Source organism: Gopherus flavomarginatus, chromosome 5, assembly GCF_025201925.1.
Source record: "Gopherus flavomarginatus isolate rGopFla2 chromosome 5, rGopFla2.mat.asm, whole genome shotgun sequence".
Lineage (NCBI taxonomy): Eukaryota > Metazoa > Chordata > Testudines > Testudinidae > Gopherus > Gopherus flavomarginatus.
In genome coordinates this window covers 100,767,189-100,789,412 of record NC_066621.1, presented here as the reverse complement: position 1 = coordinate 100,789,412, position 22,224 = coordinate 100,767,189, and the positions used below count along the sequence as shown (strand labels likewise).

The following is a 22,224-nucleotide window of genomic DNA, read 5'->3' as shown; positions in this document are numbered from 1 at the left end:
TACTATCCATATGCACTACCCACAATATACACTAAACTCATACACTCCAAACATACTATACACTACATGTACTATACTACATTCATACTCAGCATTATTACTGGCACACATTACACATCCGGCATATGTACATAAAGTCACACATATCCTGTCACCTATCCAACCCACTCCCACACACTACACTATGGTACACTCACTCGGAATTTAAACTGCATAATTAACCTGGAGACACGTGTCTAACTGTTACTGATCTGACTTGCTGTCAAGCTTGGGTTTGGGGGGATGTGTGGGCACTTGTCTGGAGAAGATTGAGAACCTGGGTCTCCTGGTAACAACAAGGCTGTACAGATAGATCTGATTAGCTCGTAGGACTCATCCCACCCACTCCATTACGTGGAAGGGCTGCTGTTGCTCTCACGTCAGTGCCAGAGGACATGAATGGGATTCCAGACAGCTGGAGTAATGCTGGCAAGGGACAGGTTCTGTAAGTGTGCACTGCACCGAGATCCCCTATACACTAGGAGAGTACTGAAAAATCAACCACCGCCACCCAGGAGAATTGCACAACTTCCCAGACATTAACGTACATCTCCTCAGAAGCGCCCGGGGAACAGAGATGACCGGCAGGAGAGATTTTTAGGAAGCAGAGAAAAGAAAGAACTGGCAGCAGTTTCTTTCCCTGTGAAGGAGTAGCGATTGATGAGGAATTTGGTGACATCATAATTCTCTCTAACACTCAAGAATCGCACAAAAAGTACAACTGGGGAGGGCTGGTTTGCAGGGGTGGGGGTGAGTTTCTAGATGCAACTTCATTCTTTCATATACAAGAAAAAATGCACTTTCCCCTTAGGAATGATTAACTCGAGACCCATTTCCCCTCCGGCCGTGGCCATAAGAATTCACAGAGCGCCGCCAAGTGGACAGCTTGGATTGTACCACTGCGAACTTGAACGGGACGCGAAGGCTTTTTGAAAGTGTGCCCGTGATCAGAGAAGTGCATCCCGTGAGAGCCCCAACCCGCGCCCCATTGAAGGTCCGTGTATATTTCACACCTCTGAGCCCCGCTGTGCAAACAGCCTGGCCGAGACAGCCTAGGGGTTCAGCCAGCCCGCACGAGCACGGATCAGTAGAGCCGCAGCCCAGCAGTGATCAGCAATGAATTAACTACTGGGGCAGCAGGGGGAAACCAGACTGGGGGAATCAGCTCTTTCCCTGCCGAGTTGTTACCCTCCTCTCCCATAGAGACCCGAGTGCTGAACTGCTCCAGCGTGTGGGCTCGGGTGCGCGAGCCTCTCAGGAATCCCGACTTGGGGCAGAGCAAATCTCTTGACAGGTCTATAGCAGTGGCATGGCAGAGCCTGCACCATGCGCTGCTGTGCGCAGAGTTGAGAGGCTGGAGTGTGATCATTGCTCTCCCCCGCCCCCCCCCCCCTTTTTTTGAAAGGTTTGTTTCTCTCTTGTTGTGAGGTAACTGGATAAACACCAACCCGCTTCCTGCCCGGCTGCTGCTGATTGGCCCGCGGGACTTTCAGGAATGCGAGCGACCCCTTAAAGGCGAGAGCAGCTCCTCCAGCCGCTTCACTGCACCGGCCAGGGGCTGCAAGCCAAGGGAAACCTGCGGGGGCTGCAAGCAGCTACCGATCCGATCCACCACCGAGCAGGACTCACTGCTACCCTCGGACTGCTCCGGGAACACGAGAGACCTCGCTGCAAAGAGACACTGGCACTACTGGCTGTGGGGCTTTCCTGAGCGCGCGTAGAGACAACTCGCCTACGAGTCCCCAGGAGAATCCAAGGGCTTCAGGAGGATATTGGTCGCTCTTTAATCAGTGGCTGTAGAAGATATTTCCTCCCCCCGGGTTATCTCTAGGGTCTCATCATCTTTTTCTGTAAAGGTAAGTGCTGAAGTAGCACTTTTCTTTCCCCCTGCCACGTAAGGTAATTTCTAAGAGACACGATCAAATCAAGTAGGGGGAAAACCCAACTGAAATGCGCGAGGGTTTGTGTGTATCTAGCTACATATGCACTCTCGGGTGATCTCTCCCCCACGTAGCCGCCCTTTGCAGTGCTTTCCATCTTCAGGGCACCTGACAAACTTATTGATTGGCAGCGTCCCCAAAGGTTGCTGTCCTGAATGTAATGGCTATGAGATGTCCTTTTATTGTTGTTCGAAGGTTTGTCTGGGGGACCGATCTCTGCCATGGAGCTATCAGGCGGACTTTTTCTCCTCTTAATGCTTGGTGTCTGTGGAACAAACCAGATCCCAGGTAAGAGCAGTGGCTTCATTCTGTATCTGGTGATTATAAAGAGATTTATTGGGTTAATATTAATGGTCAGGGTTTTTTTGTTCTGTTTTTTGTAAAGGCTTCTGGTATCTTTGGTGTTGACTTTGAAGGAATGAAACCTTAAACTGTGATGAAGAGCTGCTTTAATATTTCTAGCCCACAAAAATGCATTAGCCTGAGGAATATTCAGATTAGTGGTTATGAACAGCAAATTATTTCCTCCTCTGGAGAATTTATGTAACCTTCAAACAAGGAAGGATTGAGCACTCAAGGACTTGAAAGTAGAGCATGGTTTACTCCCCTTTCCACACTAAGTTGGAAAAAAATGTAGCTGAGGCAATTCTCCCCTATCTTGCCTGCATTGTGCATTATTTAGCAGCATAGACCATGGGGGCCATATAGAGAAATTATTTATGTACTAGTTGAGATCTCTGTAGGTGATCAGAGAACTCTCCTTAGATTTTAAAATGGAATCTGACAGATGTGAGCACTCTGATCTCCTCCCCTTGTGTCTCCTGGTGTGCTTCCCCCTCCTCTATTGGTGCTCAAAACTCCACTCGCTCTCCAGCTACCTTTATGCCTAAGTCAGGATGTAAGTGACATTCACCTGCCTACTGGCATTCCAACTGGAATGCATCATGCCCTTCTGCCTAGCAGCCCCCCTACAGAACTCAAATAGCTTCACAGCTGCCCCTGCCTGCATGGTCTCTCCACCAGGTCCCCATGCCATTGGACTAACTTCAACTCCCTTTTAAAGCCCCCACTCAGCCTCAGTGAACACCAGCCCTTTCACAGCCCCCAGTGCCAGAGTGTGCTCCCCCACCCCAGGGGTTGCACAGCCACTCAGCCCCTTACTGACCTTGTTCACAGCGCTTGCTCTGGTCTCTCCACAGAGTCTGGGGGAGATGATAACAGTGTGTTTGATCTCTTCGAACTCATCCGCTTCACTCGCAAGGGGGCCGGACGTCGGGCAACTGGGGTGCACTTGGTGAAGGGACCCGAGCCCTCCAGCCCTGCTTACCGCATTGAGGATGCCAGCCGCATCCCAGCTGTGCCTGATGACAAGTTCCAAGATTTGCTGGATGCCATCCATGCTGAGAAGGGCTTCATCTTGCTGGCTACTCTCCGGCAGGCCAAGAAGAGCCGGGGCACCCTGCTGGCCGTGGAGTGCAAGGACAGCTCTGGCCATATCTTCAACCTTGTGTCTAATGGCAAGGCAGGCACCCTAGACCTGAGCCTGTCCGGTGATGGCAAGCAGCAGGTGGTGTCAGTGGAAGATGCCCTGCTGGCCACTGGGCACTGGAAGAATATCACCCTGTTCGTGCAGGAGGACCGGGCCCAGCTGTATGTAGGATGTGAGAAAATGGAGAATGCTGAACTGGACATCCCCATCCAAAACATCTTCACCAGGGACCTGGCCAGCAGTGCCAAGCTCCGCATCGCCAAGGGTGGTGTCAATGACAATTTCCAGGTTAGGCTCCTTCTCTCAGTCAGCAGCTTCATGGGGCTCCTGCAATGTGAGAAATGCTTAAAGGCACAGTGGCCGCACCTACATACCCTAGAGACACAGAGGAGTAATGAGAATAGGAGGGGTGCAGCCGCTGATTAGCTTGTGCAGGAAAACTGTCCACATCCAACATAAATAGTCTCCACAATCTACTTGGATGCTTGCAGGTTAATGGTGGGTTGTAGAAAATCCTCTTCAAATCCCAAGCTCAGTTAAGCTTTAGACTCATTGGGTGAGAGATTGGTGAATTTCCTAAGACTACAAGAAGAACTCAAAGTTTCTGATCAGATAAATAGTTGTGTAGCAAATTTTGGTAAACAAAAACAAAGCCCAGAATATAGAGAGAAGAAAGGACATTGTGTGTCTGTGGAGTTATTAGACACTTAGAGCTGGGGAAAAGAGTGTTCAGACATAGGGCTTGCTATCACTGAGTAAACAGGGGTAGTGAAACATTCTGGACACATGTCTCACCCTATTGCCTTTCAATTTCATGTTTAAATTGAAACTGGATTGTCTGTGCAAAATTGCACTTCTTTCCCCTGTAATTACTACAAAAAGTTGTCATTTTTCCTCTGTCCACAGGGAGTGCTGCAGAATGTGCGGTTTGTCTTTGGAACAACCCTGGAAGCCATCCTAAGGAACAAAGGTTGCTCCAGCTGTAAGTCTGCAACTTTTTCTGAATCCACTGACCTATTAAAAATAGGATTCCTCAGCATGCTAGGAAGACAAGTTGAGACAGAATTCAGAAGTATGCTGAAATGCAAATCATTATTGTATAAGAAATTACACGACTTTTTCAGGCTTATAGGCAAATAAATGGACCTGGTGACAGCTATGTTAGCAGGCGTTATGCACACTTCAAACGATGAATTTTTTACTTGTAATCTTGACAGAGCAAGTGTGTGTGTATCTATATTAACATGCATATACTGTTTTGTTTTTAGCCACTAGTGCGATCATTACACTGGACAATCCCATCAATGGCTCCAGTCCAGCTATCCGTACTAATTACATTGGCCATAAAACAAAGGATATCCAGGCAGTCTGTGGCTTCTCCTGTGATGAACTTACAAATATGTTTGTGGAAATGCAAGGATTGCGGTCCATGGTTACAACACTTCAAGACAGAGTGCGCAAAGTGGTAAGTGCCGAGTAAATCCAAAGTAGTTTTCATTTGTTAATATTTGAGAGTGAAATACAACTTGCCTCTAAGACTTGTAGACCAAACTACAAGTGTTGAGACAAAGGAGAGCTTAGTACAGAAGATACCTGTAATGCTTTTTCTTTTCTGTTTCATTAAGACTGAAGAAAATGAATTGATCGCCAAAGTAGTGCAAATCACTCCTGGTGTGTGCATTCATAATGGAATTCTGCACAAAAATAAAGAAGAGTGGACTATTGATAGTTGCACTGAATGTACTTGCCAGGTAAAGACGTCTTACAGTTCACAACATGCCAACATCTGTATATAAGCAACTGCTACCTAAATGATATTTGTTATGTAAAATGAATCCTACAGAAAACTAGGCACACTTAAACTGCATATTGTATCATCTTCTGAAAGACCCATCTAGCACCCAGTGATGTAGTAGGCTGTGCTGTAAATGCAGCTTTCATTTAGTGTTGCTGAAGCATTTTAGGAGGGCGTAGGCTAAAAACATCCAACTGATATAGTAGTCTATTAACCAATCTATTTCAGTGATTTGGGGAATGTCTCTGTTTAGTTTACACAAACCAAAAAGTAAATTAAGTTAAATACTTGGGTTCCAAATTAGGCGCTCAGCTGAATCTTTTACTTACTTAAATGAATAGGAATGAATCCTTGCAGTTCACCAGAAAATGTAACCAGTTAAAAGAAAATCCTGATTCTATAATGAAACTGTTAATGCCACTGAATTTGCCGACATTTTGCAGCCTGAAAGGAAAGACTATTTCAAAGTTGGTAACTGCTAGCCAAAATTACCACAGAACTATACAAGGAATTCATTCTTCAATCTGTTCTGTTCCTGTGGAATGTTATAAAATATCCTAAAATACTGAATAATGCCATAAATATAATTCCACAGACTCCTTTTCTTAAAACTCCTTTTATGGCATTCTTCAAATCTTAATTATACCTTCTTAAAAACACTTTGGAGTACAAATCTCTCAAAGGCTGCTTCAATTTGCAAACCAAAGGCTAAGTATTGGATATAAATGGAATACTTGTAGGCCTTCATATTCTTTTTAACTTGTATTCAGCTAATGACATTATGATTCTCATTATTGAATACTGGTAGCTTTCACAATCATTTGCCACACTATTTTCTAAAACTATATCCATAAGAAGGCCTGTTGTCCTGAAAGGAATGGAACTGGCAAAAGTATACACTGTATTTTAGTTCTCATTCAGCCTTCTGGTGGAGTGGTTTTTGTTCTGCTTTCAAAGATCAAAGTCACATCTAACTATAAGCTATGGATTGCTGTTTTTTGAGCCAACTCCACGGAACTCACTTTATATAATCAATTTCAATTCAGATTAACACATGAGAAAGCTGGTTTCAAATTCTTCGTTAGTTCCTTCAAAGTTTGAAATATTTGGGATATAATGTAGCAGAGTTTGACTCAGACATTTGGCAGTTTCTTTTGCTTAATTTCTACAAATTCTAAAACATTTCCACCCTTGGTTGGAAAGTAACTGAAGAATAACTTGGGAAAACTGGTCTACGAATGACTGGAACAACTACCACTATTGTGTCAGCTCTAAATACAACAAGGAGCCATGCAGTACACTTACTACTGAATCTTTTCCAAGAAGTTCAGTAGATAATAGTCTTTAGCATTTGACTGTTTTCAGCTTAAAATTTCAGCTTAAATTTATTTGTACTTGCTTAGTTATGATTCTTCTTCTTTGTAGAATTCTGCCACTATATGCAGGAAAGTGTCTTGCCCTCTCATGCCTTGTTCTAATGCCACCGTTCCTGATGGGGAGTGCTGCCCACGATGTTGGCGTAAGTAGTTAAATTTGCTTGGAATCTTAGCTGTAATCTGCTCTGCTCTCTCACTTAGCTAGATATACTGTACTAAAATGTACTCTAACACAATTGAGTATAGGGTTACAGCACTGGAGAATCATTAGCCTTAGTTTGCATTAACTGAATTTTGACACCCTTAAATGGTCATGCAGTCCTGTTCTAAATAGACTATAGTTGATAAATTAGCTATATTAAATTCTAATTACCACTTCTCAAAGTAATGACCACTGCAATACTGGAAACACGGAGATACTTCAGGCAGTCCAGGCATGGATCCCATTGCATGTTTGCAATGAAAGGAGGGTGGAGTGAACATTTCAGATGTGGTTACTTGCTTTTGAATTTGGTCTTTCTGGCACTGATCAAAAGAAACATGCCACATAAGGGAAGAGTAACTGTCCCTCAAAAGCCCGTATTCCAAAGTACTGTAGACAATGTAGTCTGATGTAACCAGTATTGAAACTGGAATGCTCTAATACCAATCAAACATAAGTTCTTCTTTTAAATCATCTGAATTTGGAACTGCTGTATTTGGATAGCTTAACTTTCTCCAGCAAAATATTTGACTTTTTTCAATAAAATTTGCAGAAAGACTTTATCTCTTAAAATATCAGAAGTAAAGCTGTTACATTAGGTCCTCTGATAGCAACTTTTCTGATTAGATTTCTATCTTCCTCCACAATAAATATAACTATACTGTAAACTATTTACAAGAATATTTTGTCTTGATTATGCTTTTAAAGTGAATCTTCACAAAGATTTAGCAACTGAACTATGACCACAACATAACACTAATAATGAATTTAGGAATGACAATAAAAGCAAAATTGGCATAGAACTCAAGTCATAATGACACGTGTTTGCTTTTGGTATATCATAGCTTTCTCTGTATTACATCTGAGTTAACAGAGGGTGCTTGTATAGTAAATAAGTGGCTTCATATCTTCAAAGTTTATGGTGAAAAATAAGAATGCAGGTGCTAAAGTTACAACATATGTACCTAATAACTAGAGTTGTGCAGAGGATAGACATTCTGTTTCACGAAATTTTGAAATTTGGCTTCATTTTGAATCTGAACAAAACCCAAAAATTTCAAAATTCCCCAAATGGAAGTTTTGAAAATTTTGTCTTGGACTGATCAAAACACTTCATTTGGATTTCAGCTCTTTAAATCATATAATATAAAATTTTCCCAACAAAAAGTGAAACATTTCATTCTGAAAATGTCAAAACTGGATATTTTGACATTGTTGGAACTTTTTTCGAGGTTTTTCTCCAAAATGAAATTTTGGCAGAAGCAACATGATTTTGCAAAGCATTTAGATTTTGACCAAACTGCACTTTCTGATTTAAAAAAAAAAATGGCTCTGTTGAAGTTCTTCCAAGCAGCACAACTTATGGCCTAATGGATTGAAGATAAGCAACAACAGAACATACATACAGCCCTTGTCTAACTGTAAGCTGGTCCTCCAAACAGTGAACTGAGAAACTCTTATGAAAGTAAAGTACAGCACTAAACTAATTGTGTTGCCCTTGGCTTCCTCTGTGCTTGGCCACTGAGACAACACCATAGAACCTTTAAAGTTCATGCTAAAATGTTTTGTAAAAGGAAGGAAAATTACAAATGTAGCCTTTGATGTTGTGTTTGTTTTTTTGTCGGGGGGAAAAGGGTTTAAACACAGTCTATAAAATAGAAGTTTTTTATTCACATTTTAAGCATAAATGTACTTCTCCTACAGCCAGTGACTATGCAGAGGATGGCTGGTCCCCTTGGTCTGAGTGGACTTCATGCTCTGTGACCTGTGGGAATGGGGTTCAGCAGAGAGGCCGTTCTTGTGATAGTCTCAATAATCGCTGTGAAGGTTCTTCTGTGCAGACTCGTACCTGCCACATTCAGGAGTGCGATAAGAGGTGTAAGTATTTCATAAAAATTACCTGAGCCCACCGTTGGCTTCCATAGTTGTAATGTAAGTATTAAATTAACACAAGTTATAGTAATGATTTAAACCACAATAAGCTGCTTACAGATGGTACAAAACATTGGTTTCTAGCTCTAGCAGTTCCTGAGATTTTTGTCTACTAAACTCATTTCAAAATTGAAACGTATGCAATGGAAGCAAGCATGAATGTTTGTTTTGGCACTGAGCCTGAACTAAACATAGCAAAATCTCAGGCCAGCATGCATTTAATTTTTTTTGAATCTGTAGTCACGATGGTGGCGTAGTAAAACTCTGGTTTTTATTTAATATTAGCATTCACACACTGCCAAAAGTCTTCTAGGAACTATGCAGACATGCCTTAAAGAACTCACAGATATCTCATAGATAGTAATAGGTGTTTGTTTCTTCTAAAGTCAAACAGAATGGTGGTTGGAGCCATTGGTCGCCATGGTCATCATGTTCTGTTACCTGTGGCACTGGCATGATCACTAGAATCCGTCTTTGCAACTCTCCAGTCCCACAGATGAATGGCAAACCATGTGAGGGTGAGGCAAGAGAAACCAAATCATGCCAGAAAGACCCTTGCCCAAGTAAGTATACTGGTCAAATAGAAACTATTACATTATTTAGCTTAAACAACAAACCTCTTGAGCTGGAAGTTGCTATATAATCTATTCCTGGCAACTGTCTCTTGTTTAATCAACTTCTGGGTAAAATCTCATATTAGTAAAAAAAACCACTACAGATAAAATAAGTAAATTAAAAAATTAGTTTGAATAACACTCAGGCTCTAATTTTAGCAAACTTAGAAATGAAAAATTTTAGGTGCTGCCATTCTGTCCTTTATTATTTCATGACATCTAAGTGCAGCAGTGGTCTTGACACATACATCAATACCTAGGTTAGATGCAGCTAGTAGTATCTTGCTGAATTTACAATCAGTTCTGTGCATGTTTACATTTTGCATCGATTTCCATTGTAGTAAATGGAAACTGGGGACCCTGGTCTCCATGGGATGTATGTACAGTCACATGTGGAGGAGGCATTCAAAAACGTGGACGCCTTTGCAATGATCCTGAGCCTCAGTATGGTGGGAAGGACTGCGTAGGTCATGCCACAGGGACCCAGGTCTGCAACAAGCAGGACTGTCCAATTGGTGAGTAACTTTAGTTTAAAAAATTTGTATTTTTGTAGCCCTTAAATACATTTACATCTTCAAATATCTGTGCAAAAATTACACCTCATCTGAAGTCTGTATTATCTACATTTTAGTGATGGGGGAAAAAACTGAAAAATTCTGCTTTCCATTACACTGCTACAAATCTAGAGTAACACAACTGATTTCAGTGCCCTTACTTTGGATTTCTATTTGTCTAACTGAGGGTAGAATACGACAGTAGCTGGATGACTTTGTCAAGACAACACAACAAGTCAGTGGCAAAGCTGAGGTTAGATCTGAAGGAGTTTTTGACTCCTAGATCCATGATCAATCCATTAGACAACACTACTTTCTGTAGCTAAGAAAACTGAAACCAATGACTTCTTATTTTCATTTGGCATTCTAATGTCACTGCCACGTAGAAATGTACCATTAGTGTTTTCTATTGGTTAGTGAGGCTGTTTTCAAGTCTAAAATGCTGCCAGACCCCTTTAAAACAGTCCAAAAAGTTTGTTTAAATTCACATATTGGCCATATCCAGCACCTTAACAGACTACTAAAATGATTGACATTTACCATGATTTAATCTTGTGTCTCAGATGGATGCCTGTCTAATCCCTGCTTTGCGGGAACGACATGTACCAGCTTCCCTGATGGTTCCTGGAAGTGTGGTGCTTGCCCTACTGGTTACCATGGCAATGGTGTTCAATGCAAAGATATTGATGAGGTGAGAAGTTTGAGTTCTGGTTTTTAGCCTTTATTTAAAAAAAAAAGTACAAAACACTAACCTACACATTAAAAATCCAAATGTCCTAAGAAATCCTCTGTCTAATTTTCCCTTTTACCCCAATCTTTTCCACATCAGTGTCAAGAGGTTCCTGATACCTGCTTTGTCCTCAATGGAGTGCACAGGTGTGAGAACACTGAACCTGGATACAACTGCTTGCCTTGCCCACCACGTTTCACTGGAACACAGCCTTTTGGTCGTAGTATTGAGGATGCCACAGCTAACAAGCAGGTACTGCCAAGTTGAGAATTTTCTTGGTTTATAAAATCTCCCAGCTGCCTTCTGTATCCTGAAAAAGTTTGAAGTTTTCAGAAAAGGGAAAAAGGAAGTTCTTTACCACCCTTCATGGTCTGGGAATTTAAAGGTTATCTGTACATAGTACAAGCATATAATCTCCATCAGTAAAATGAGTTTTAGAAGCTGTTGCTTTCTTAGCCTTTTAAAGGTGGGAAAGTGTGTATGCCATGAGTTTGGGGGAATGAACATTTGATGGAATGTTGCCAATTCAGAAATGAAGTAAATATTTAACATGTGACTATTTAGACCTGTACATGACTGATCCCTTTAAAGATGAAAGGTTTGAATAAGGAAAAATAGTAATTTAATGCTAAGATGGCAACTCTGCATCAAGATTTTGTTTCTGAAGGATATAGATCAAAACAGCCATAAATTCCTGTTGCTTTAGTGGTATATCCAGGAAGAATGAGGATAGGGACTTTTGCAATGGTTTTACTGTCTTTGTGTGTGTGGCCTTTTAGGTCTGCAAACCACGTAATCCATGCACAGATGGAACTCATGATTGCAACAAGAATGCCAAGTGCAATTACCTTGGCCACTTCAGTGACCCCATGTACCGCTGTGAGTGTAAACCAGGCTATGCTGGCAATGGCATAATCTGTGGTGAAGATACTGATTTAGATGGATGGCCAAATGAGGACCTGGTCTGTGTTACCAATGCTACTTATCACTGCAAAAAAGTAAGAAAATTCCCCTGTTCTCCCACTTACGGTTTTAAGAAATTGCCTTAGTATATATCTGAGGAATGTGCTAAATGCTCAGTATTTTAAAGGCTTATGAGACAGTCAGGCTTTTGAGTAATTAAAGGTATTAAACTACCTATAGTGCAAGATAGGAATATATTCCTTCAGGGATATCATGGCATTGTATTGTCAGAAAAAGTCATAGATTGTCAGAGAACCTGTTATTACAGTAGTTGGGTCATGCCTGTAACATTCAGGAATTCTGAACATTCCAGTAATTACAAAAATACCACATGTATGTTCCTACGAAGAGCCTATTTTTAGCCACTCATAAACATTCTCAAATGTCACAGAGGAAAGCTTTAGGCAAAAAAGATACAGGGCAAGATTATCAAGTGCTTAAGTACCATCTTCAAAAATAACATGCACTTAGGCTTCTAAGTGACTTTTGAAAACTTTATCTGCACTCCTTAATTATGATGACTGGTTGAAATCAATGGAATTACACTGAGGTAACACCAGTGTAAATGAGATCTGAATTATGCTATATAGCTCTAGCTGTTCATGCTCTTAAAAAAGAGAGAGAAAATGGCATTTATGCTTGCGATAAAAATATTGTGCACTTTCTCCTTTCTAGGATAACTGTCCCAATCTTCCCAACTCTGGGCAGGAAGACTATGATAAGGATGGAATTGGTGATGCCTGTGATAACGATGATGATGATGATAACATTCCAGATGACAGGGTAAGGCAATATGAAAGATTCATGCCTTTTCTAGCATAGCTTTTCCTTTCCCCACTCCCAGTGGTCAAGTCCTGGCCTCTGACCTTAATCTTAACAGAAGATTGTAGGAAATAGACAGGCTCGAAGGGAAAGTTCTCTATCTGAAAAGAGATGCCTAACTCTGATTGCATCTTCAGTGGTTCCAGGAACTAGCTGCAGCTGCCTGAGCTTTGAAAATGAGATCGACTGACTCTTGACTTCATGCTTTATTCATTACAATAGCAGCCTAACCAAGGTTTTCAGAATGTCATTGTAATTCACCACTGCTGCAAGTGAGAGCAACTTTATCACTTCTGCTATTTACACTAGTGGTAAACCTGAGATGCAAAGGGCTTGAAATATTAGCCAACGTTGTTAAGTAGGGTGCATGGTTTTTTGCAAACTCTAAATTTGTTTTATTCCACTTCTTCCTCCCAGACATCATTTGGATCCATTACAATCTAAGTTTATTTTTTAAAAAGAAACTGTAGTTCTGATCTGCCCACTGAAGAGGGCTTAACTAGTTTGAATTTTCAAGCATTTTCTTAACGTGCATTAAATCTCTTCCTAAAACAAAAGCCATACATTTGAATTGTGTTGATAAAGAGAACTATTTTGGTGTTTTATTAATAGTGGTTTTGGGCCTCTCCTCCCTCTTGCAGGACAACTGTGCATTCATTTACAACCCGCAGCAGTATGACTATGATAGGGATGATGTTGGTGATCGCTGTGATAACTGTCCCTACAATCACAACCCTGATCAAACTGACACTGATAACAATGGAGAAGGAGATGCATGTGCTGTGGATATTGATGGAGATGGTAAGGTGTTCTGTTGCCATTTCCACCCTCCTACACATATGCAGATAGTTCAGTACTGCATAGATGGCAGTTATATATTGCCTCTATTGGTACCACTGTCTTATACTAGATAGAAAGAAAGTCAGATGTATGATCAAGTCACCTCCTAGTGACTGATGCTATAAGCACTAATCCTATTACAGCCAATAGACATTCTCCCTTTAGTTTAGGAGCCTGTATTTTTTTGAAGCAGGTAGTCTTGATTTATAGCCCTGTTCACACTGGCAATGGGTGTGAGATATAACTAATGAAGTCCTGTGCTATCCCATGGTTGTAACGGGTCTCAATCAGTTGTTAGATAAATTACTGTAGATTATGCTGTACAAGTGTGGGTATTTTAGCAACATACAAACTGCAGGCTTAATTGTCAGCCTTATTTACTTTTTGCAGTTCCATTGCCAGTATACAGTATTCAGATTGGGGATTTTATGATCTATGTAAGCCACTTGAATTTATCAACTCTGCTCTGCTCCTTTAGGCATTCTTAATGAAAGGGATAACTGCCAATATGTCTACAACGTAGACCAGAGGGATACAGATTTGGATGGTGTTGGAGATCAGTGTGACAACTGCCCTATGGAACACAATCCAGACCAGGTAGGTTTTTGTATTCTGACCTCTCTCTGGACCTACTATTCAAATCTTATTTACCATTTAATTTTTACCCTTTATTATACACGCTGTGCTGACATGACAAATGATGCCTTTATCAGGTGATAACATACCTCACAAGGAGTTCAGACAGCTGCTAGCTATTGGCTGAAAAATTGAGTAACGAAGGTTTGTGGGACTCTTGCTTGAAGTCATATGTGTCCTGAGCATTTTTAATGGGAGACACTCATGTCTGTAAACTTGTCCATGGATCTTGTCAGTTGCAGTAACTCTGGGAGTACAGCATGAAATTCACATGAGTAACAACAAATTTTAAGCAGCCTATAAGAATTTCTTCTCAATGATTCTACTGTACAGTCTGGAGTGTAGTCAACTGAAAATGCTGTACAAAAAAAACAGACTATGTAAATTACAAATAGAGACATACGCATTACTAGAGACATAAGCATTACTAGGGCTGGAGTTAAAAAAAAAAAACCCACTGGATCCAAATTAGCTAAAATAAAGGAGTAATGTGACTCAAAATGCAACAGTCGAGTTTGTTTTAAAAAAAAGAAAAAAAAACAACCTCCAAACATTTGCCAGGTGCTTGACACTAATGCAGGGCGTATGCTGAACATCAGAGTGTGCTAGGAACAGATGTAGGTCTTAGGCATGGCAGGGCCAGAGGCTTAACTAGTCCAGTGCCTTGCATTTCATTTCATATAGACACATTGCTTTTTTTAAGACAAAGGTTAAAGCAGTACAAAACAACCACATTTCAAAAGATTGCCTTTGCCAATACAATAAGGGTAATGCTGCCTGCTTTTCCCTCTTTATGGCAAAGGCTCAAAGGCATATTCCAACATTCATAAATAATATGAAGAACTAATCTTTACAAGATTAAGTGGAGGTGAGGGAGTTTCCAGCCCCTCCCACTGAATTTGCTGGTTCTAAGACACTCGACGGCAGCAGTGGGTAAAACCTGTACAGTCCTGTCAAGTAAAAGGCAGTAAGATGAATAGCTTCAGGGGAATAACTGGAATGCTTGTATGGTTCCAGAAAAGTTGCTGCAAATCAGTGGAATCCAGTGTACTACTGTAGTTGCCTGAGCAGTGTTACATGCAAAGATTTAACTTATGCTTAGAAAGTTAGGTGGCTTTACATTTGCCGTTTACTTGACTTCTTTCTAATAGATGGAGGTGAAGTGTGGGGGAAGCATGGTCCAGTCTATTGTTTTTTGTTAGGTTTTTCCCTGCGTTTTCGTGGAGTGTTTTCTTGAATAGTTGTGTTAAATTAATCCACAAAACTCTCACCTGTAAGTATTTCTGTAGAGTAGAGTATTAAGGAAAAAATAATTTAAACTCTAGCACTTGTAGCAATTCAGAATGTGTAAGTTAAAATGGCCTATGACATTTCAATAACTCCTGGGGTCTGAGGAGTGCCTGCAAGAATATAGGACAGGCTCACTTCTGATAGCTCTAACAGATATAAAGATAGATGCCATGTGATCATATTACAGAAACTAACTTTTTTGTATATACTTTAGCAAAAACAAGATGCTAAAGTATATGCAAAATACAAGCAGAAGAGGGTTTTCCGAACATAGTTACTTCCTTTAATAATGGGGTCTCTCCTTACAATACCACTTAGTCTCTATGTTTATAGAGGGCTTTGGAGGCTGTTTCCGTAATTAAGAAAATTATGATATGGAGCGGAAGCCATACAACAGTCTGTCAAAACATTCTTATAATGTAAGAGTGATCTAATGGCTAGGAACATACCAAAGTCAGTTTCATATGGTGCTTGGAACAGAAAGATACTAGGTGCAAGACAGAGGGTAAATTGACACTAGATCTCTGCAAATCTCATGGAGTAAATAGAGACTAGCCTGCAGTGGCAGAAACATCTACATGCATAATTGTAGATATCCTGGGGAAAAGCTGAAAACCACACTACTCTCTGAGCCCCAGATATTCAGATAAATAAGCCTAAAGCAATTGGTTAGTGAAATGTTAATAATAAAGTAGTTCAAAAGAAGGTAGCACAGCTAGTCTTGTCTGAATCACAAAATGAGTGTAAGAATTTAATCCTGGTCCTTTTTCTTTAAGTGAATAGCAATCCCAAATTCTAGCCTTCAAGATTTGTATTTCTGTGTCTGTCTTGTCAGCATCCTCAAGTGCTGCGAGAAGTGTTGGCATTTTAAAGCTTGTTCTTCAAGCTTTTCCTCTTCTCCTTCTCAAACAGGAGGATTCTGATTCTGACCGCATAGGTGATAAATGTGACAACAATCAGGACATAGATGAAGATGGCCATCAAAATAACCTAGATAACTGCCCCTATGTGCCCAATGCCAATCAAGCTGACCATGACAAAGATGGCAAAGGTGATGCCTGTGACCATGATGATGACAATGATGGTATCCCCGATGACAAAGATAACTGCAGGCTGGTTGCCAACCCAGACCAGACTGACTCTGATGGTACGTAAGATGAACATTATATCAAAACCAGTAATCTTCCACAAAGGCTTGTCTAGCATTACACAGAGATGAGTAAAATATTCTGTTATTCATAACTTGTTCTCTTTTTAAAAAGGATTAAAAAAACATGTGTATACAGTTTGTATTGGTATGTCATTCCTTTTTACTGCAGATCTTATGCTCACTCCCAGTATCTTAATGAAGTTTGGGAATATGCCAAAATGGAAGAAATACTGGGATAGGAAGAAGGGATAGGAACATATTAATCCATCATGGCTAGTGTAATTAATGTAAACCTAAACCATATCTTTAAAAAACTTCTTGACACTAAGACCAGGGTGAATATGTAAATAAATCTAGGCCTCTGACAAGAATTTGTCTTGTAGTAGTGGCACCGCCAAAATATTGCAACAGATTTCAGTCTCAAATATCATGTATGACTTTGAGGCAACTGTAGTGATACATCACTCTGAAATTATGCGTTTTCAGAGTTGTCACTGTGAACCTATACTTTTGTAGGTGATGGACGTGGAGATGCTTGCAAAGATGACTTTGACCAAGACAATGTGCCAGACATTGATGACATCTGCCCTGAGAATGTTGACATCAGTGAGACAGACTTCCGTCGATTTCAGATGGTTCCCCTGGATCCCAAGGGAACATCGCAAAATGATCCTAACTGGGTGGTTCGTCACCAGGGTAAAGAGCTGGTTCAGACTGTCAATTGTGATCCTGGACTTGCAGTGGGTGAGTAGAACATTTTGGATCCTCTCTCCTCATAGTGTCTTGTAAAAGTCTAGAAACTTAGCTTTAGGTCCAGTATAAGACTAATAAAAGCAGAGGCTTCAAACTTGGTTTCCTTATTCTTTACCCAGGATTTGATGAATTCAATGCTGTGGACTTCAGTGGCACATTCTTCATCAATACAGAAAGGGATGATGATTATGCTGGCTTTGTATTTGGTTATCAGTCTAGCAGCCGTTTCTATGTAGTCATGTGGAAGCAGATCACCCAGTCCTATTGGGACTCAACACCAACCAAAGCTCAAGGATACTCGGGTCTTTCTATCAAAGTCGTGAACTCTACCACAGGTCCTGGAGAGCACCTTCGAAATGCTCTGTGGCACACAGGAAACACCACTGGGCAGGTAAGAACTGCATCTGAGGTTAATTATTTTCTTGCACCGGAGGCCAGGCTTTATTCTAACAATAAGCATGGTAATTCTGGGGAGTTTATGCATCCTGTTAATGTAGAAAGGGGCTCTTAGAAGAAATAACTATCTGTAATTTGTAGTTGTAGGACTTTCTGTATAAACTTGATTATGAAGCATAAGCTCTACATAGTTTCCCTTTGGAGCTAAGGGACTCTACTAAGTTTAAAACAAGTAGAGAGTCCATTATTTCTGATGACCTTCTGAAATGTTTAACGTCCATCGTTAGGCAGATTGAATAATTAAATAGGAACCTCTCCAGGAGTAGAGTTAAATCAGATGGGTTTCAAAAGACTCTATTCAGAGCCTATCTTTTGGATACACCAGGGTTTCTCAAACAGGGGTCTCTGCTTGTGTAGGGGAAAGCCCCTGGTGGGGCCGGCTGGGCTGGTGTGTTTACCTGCCCTGTCTGCTGGTCCGGCCGATCGCGGCTCCTACTGGATGCAGATCGCTGCCCCTGGGCCAATAGGAGCTGCTGGAAACAGCGGCCAGTATGTCCCTCAGCCCGCGCCGCTTCCAGCAGCTTCCATTGGCCTGGAGCAGCAATCCTCAACCAGTGGGAGCCGCGATCGGCAGGACCTGCAGACGGGGCAGGTAAACACACTGGCCCGGCCCAACAGGGGCTTTTCCTACACAAGCAGCAACCCCTGTTTGAGAAACCCTGGGATAAGCTATCCAGCTCTAGGCCCTTATTTTGTCATGGTATCAAAATATTGCCAAAATTGGATTCCTCTGTTGGTTATTTTATAATCGTATCCTTCTTTTTTAGGTGCGGACCTTGTGGCATGACCCTCGTCACATAGGCTGGAAAGATTTTACTGCCTACAGATGGCGTCTTAGCCACAGACCAAAGACTGGCTACATTAGGTAACTATTGTTGTGATATATCCGAAGGGACTTGAGGGCAAATGTCGTTATTTTGGTAATGGTTAGCTTTATATTAAAGATAAAAACTTACCGCAGCTGACAAGGATGATTTATTACTGCTCTTCTTGCAGAGTTGTAATGTACGAAGGGAAGAAAATCATGGCTGATTCAGGACCAATCTATGATAAAACCTATGCTGGTGGTCGGTTAGGATTATTTGTCTTCTCTCAAGAAATGGTGTTCTTCTCAGATCTTAAATATGAATGCAGAGGTAAGGATGGCATCTTGTTGGTATGACATTTTACTGAAGTACACTGAAATAATTGTTTTCTTCTGAGGCAACTTTCTTTAAAACAGATTTTAAAGGTGAAATTTATAAATTTAAATTCTGTGATTATACAACATTTTGATCGTCTTGTACTACTCTTGAGCCACATGCAGGATTTCTTTTGAGATCTCTGTGAGTTGTGCAGGGATGGATAGAGGACATCCTGTTAATGAATTTTGCATAGTTAATTTACCGTTCACTAAAAGTGAAAGGTTGAAGAGACTTAATTGCAGGACAATGTTTTAAGAGGCATATAAAATATATTTACTTCATGCTTTGAACTACAGCTAGTGATTTTTTTAACACCTAGCCAGATTTTTCAAATGCATGTGCATAAACTGCAGTCTGAAAAGACAAAATCCTTACTTTCATATTAATGTACACATGTACATGCAAACAAATCCCAATTGACTTGGACCCATGCAAAATGTATGACCAGCTCATGGTTTATGTGCCCATATAAGTCAGGGTTTGTGCTCAGCTGAGTTAGAGTGCATACACACTAGAAAACCTAGCCCATCGCATAACTCAAATCTTTCTTACATTCCTGGCCATTTCATACAAAGGTCTGGCTCAAGAAATTGCTACCAAACGGGTAAAGAACTGCTTTTCAGCTTAGTCTCTAATTGTAATTATGATTAATAATACAGCAATATTTTAATGCATTCTGTAATAAGTTTTCTGTCTCCTCCCACCCTTCCTCCACAGATCCATAATCACGAGGTTATTGATCCAGAGACTATTTAAAAATGCTGGTATTGCACCTTCTGAAATGTTTAATATTTTACAAACCCTGGGACCATTGTATTCCTTTCTCCTTTTCGTCTGCCTGCACAAATGTGGACTCAAAACACATGACCTGCCTCAAGAATGCTTTTGAAAGAATGAAACTGAAAGTACACTCAATATGTGACCTCAGCTAAAATGGAAGGAAACAAATGTATTTTTAATGAATGAGAATTTGTCTTCATCTAAAAAGCACACATTTGCTTCAGCAAGAAAGACATTTGCTTTGCTGTTTATCACAGTGTAATGTCACTGCCTCTCTCTTATTGGTGGTCCCACCAAGTAGCATTTTTGTAATAAGAACATCTTTGTGCTTTGGACTACTTAAAAACGAAAGACATTTCAATATGTGGGGAAAGGGGATTTGGGATGGGAGGGTGGACTTTTAAAGCTTAAACAGAAAATTGCCATGTTTGTCTAAAAGGTGTCTATGCTCTCTGGGGTTTATATCCAGGTAACTTGGAGAAACTGTTACATTTTGGACTAAATATCTTTCAGGTGACTAAAATTCCTTGATTTCATGATGTAGACTAGCTGTATTAGCGAGTTAATCCATACAGTGTAAAACAGAAACTGTAAAATGGATCCCCAGTGGGGGAACAGGGCATAAAGATTGACACACAGGATTGCACCAGCTTGGTGAGAACTGGGATTCACAATTGGAATCTAGTGCCATTGCCTGATTAAATAGAGATATTTATTTTTTATTCCACATGTAGCAAGTGCAGATGTAGCAAGAACTTTTAAAAAGGTGCTGGAAAGCAAACCATCTCAATTAGCACCTGAGCTGGCCTTCAAGGAACAATCTGTGCTTTATATTTTATGGTTAAAAAGGCACAACAAATGACAATAGTAACATTCCTTTTTCTACAAATTTCATGGACTTTTTTTTTAATGCCTCATTTTTTGGAAGGAGGAAGAAGGTTGTAGATAAAACCTTAAAAAATGTAAAATATTTATTTTTTACCTATCCTGGATGTCATAATGACTGAAGGACTATTGATAAAACAAAACACAATAAATGCGTCAAGACTATCCATATAATCATTGTTACAAGTCTTCAAGACTGTACAATTGTAAATACAGATTATTTATTTATTCTGTTCTATACTGAACCTAGATTTTAGTTTAGAAAGCTTTTTTTGTTTGGACCAGATAGCTGAGATGTATTAATTACAAAAAGCAACTTTCCCGTAAAGAATGTGGAGCACAGGGAACAGCAGCAGAGAGGGAATGGAATGAATGTTTGTTGGCTTTTTCTCAGTCAGCGTTTCAAGTGTTGTGTTTTTTTTACTACTTTGTGCAAGGCAATTGGTGATGGCCTGATAGGTTACCTTTCTGCTTCTTTAAGAAACCACAAGTCCTATTTAGATACTGTCAGTTCCTATCTCTTGAGCCTGTTACTGGAGAGACTGGACAGCATTTGTTACTAGTTAATCATTTACATAGTGCCATTAGATGTACATGGTGTTTGACCATTGGTCAACAATATGCCAGACAAAGAACAGAATCCCTGCCCGACAAGTTTTCAAACTAGAGGCACAAATGGCACTTGTCTGTATAGCATTGGATTGTAGCCATTTATGAAGTTGCAGGTCGCACATTGGAATGATCCATGTGCAGTGGTGAAAATATGAGGCTTCACAGAGAAGGTGGGATTTTAGGAGCTCCTGGGCAGGGGTGGGGGAAGACATGTTAATTGAAGCTGTTTCAGGTATAAAGGGCAGCATGATTATACCTATAATCCTTTGTCTTTCCAAAAAAAAAAAAGGAAAAAAAATAACAAGGTGAAACTTTTACATACAAATATTACCTCATTGTGTGACTGAGAAAAAAATCTTTAGATCAAGCAGAATTTAAATGTCTAACAAACTTTAAAGCTACTGTAGAACTTTTTAAAAAATTAAATGCTGTACATAGTCAAATTCTCTTTGCAGAAAAGCATATTCCCAGTAAGAAAATGGCATTGAAACAATGTTAAATACTATTTCTAATGTCGTGTTATATTTTTGTCATCTTGTATACCATTGCTTGTATTTTTATAAATTATTTTTCTCATTGCCATTGTAATAGTTAATCTCATAATTGTGTAGATACGCTATTTAAATAATTTATCAGGAAGTGCTACCTGTAGAGTTAGTATTTCTATTTTTATAAAATGTTTGCACACTGAATTGAAGAGTTTTTTGCTCCGCCGCCCATGTTTTTGCTATTAGCATAATTTTCTAAGAACATGCTTTTTTGTACACATTTTAACCATTTTACATTTTAAAGCTGTGTAAGTTGTACAATAAAATTTCTTACATACAAGGAACAATAAACCAATATGGAAATCTATATTTACATCATTTTTTTTTCATCTAGTTTCATTTCTTCTCGCTATGATTCTGTGGACTACTTGAATTAATGGGTCAGTTTACGTTAACTCAGTTGTGAAGGCTCAACTCAATAAGGATAGCAAACTAATATAGTAATGATAGCAACAATATGAAAATGAAGATTTTCCTAGAAATATAGAACAGGGCCAGGATTGAAGTCAATGGCAAGCCAAGATTATATCCTGTATGTTAAGCAGCAGATGAAAGTATGATGTAGACAAGAATGTATTCCGTACTGTGGGCATGCTCCATGAAGGCATGGCTGGTCAGTATGCATTAGACTGTC

The 22,224-nt window shown here is 40.1% G+C and overlaps 1 protein-coding gene across 1 annotated transcript; it reads left to right on the top strand.

Moving 5' to 3' along the window:
• Positions 1-1,464: 1,464 nt before the first annotated feature.
• On the top strand, positions 1,465-21,897 carry THBS1 (thrombospondin 1). Its single transcript, XM_050954798.1, has 22 exons — positions 1,465-1,895; positions 2,175-2,267; positions 3,179-3,756; positions 4,375-4,450; positions 4,737-4,933; positions 5,094-5,219; positions 6,689-6,782; positions 8,546-8,719; positions 9,160-9,336; positions 9,729-9,902; positions 10,505-10,632; positions 10,771-10,923; positions 11,451-11,669; positions 12,310-12,417; positions 13,098-13,257; positions 13,775-13,893; positions 16,135-16,369; positions 16,889-17,116; positions 17,245-17,516; positions 18,349-18,446; positions 18,578-18,717; positions 19,483-21,897. Exons 2-22 carry the CDS (start codon positions 2,201-2,203, stop codon positions 19,488-19,490), a joined length of 3,531 nt encoding a protein of 1,176 aa, XP_050810755.1. The 5' UTR covers positions 1,465-1,895; positions 2,175-2,200; the 3' UTR covers positions 19,491-21,897.
• The last annotated feature ends 327 nt before the right edge of the window (positions 21,898-22,224 follow it).

Bases quoted from the DNA above. Each gene is read 5' to 3' on its own strand.
- THBS1 (XM_050954798.1), top strand. From the start codon at position 2,201: ATGGAGCTATCAGGCGGACTTTTTCTCCTCTTAATGCTTGGTGTCTGT. The intron at 8,720-9,159 runs GTAAGTATTTCA...TTTCTTCTAAAG, and splicing joins TCAGGAGTGCGATAAGAGGT to TCAAACAGAATGGTGGTTGG. The intron at 9,903-10,504 runs GTGAGTAACTTT...CTTGTGTCTCAG, and splicing joins CAAGCAGGACTGTCCAATTG to ATGGATGCCTGTCTAATCCC.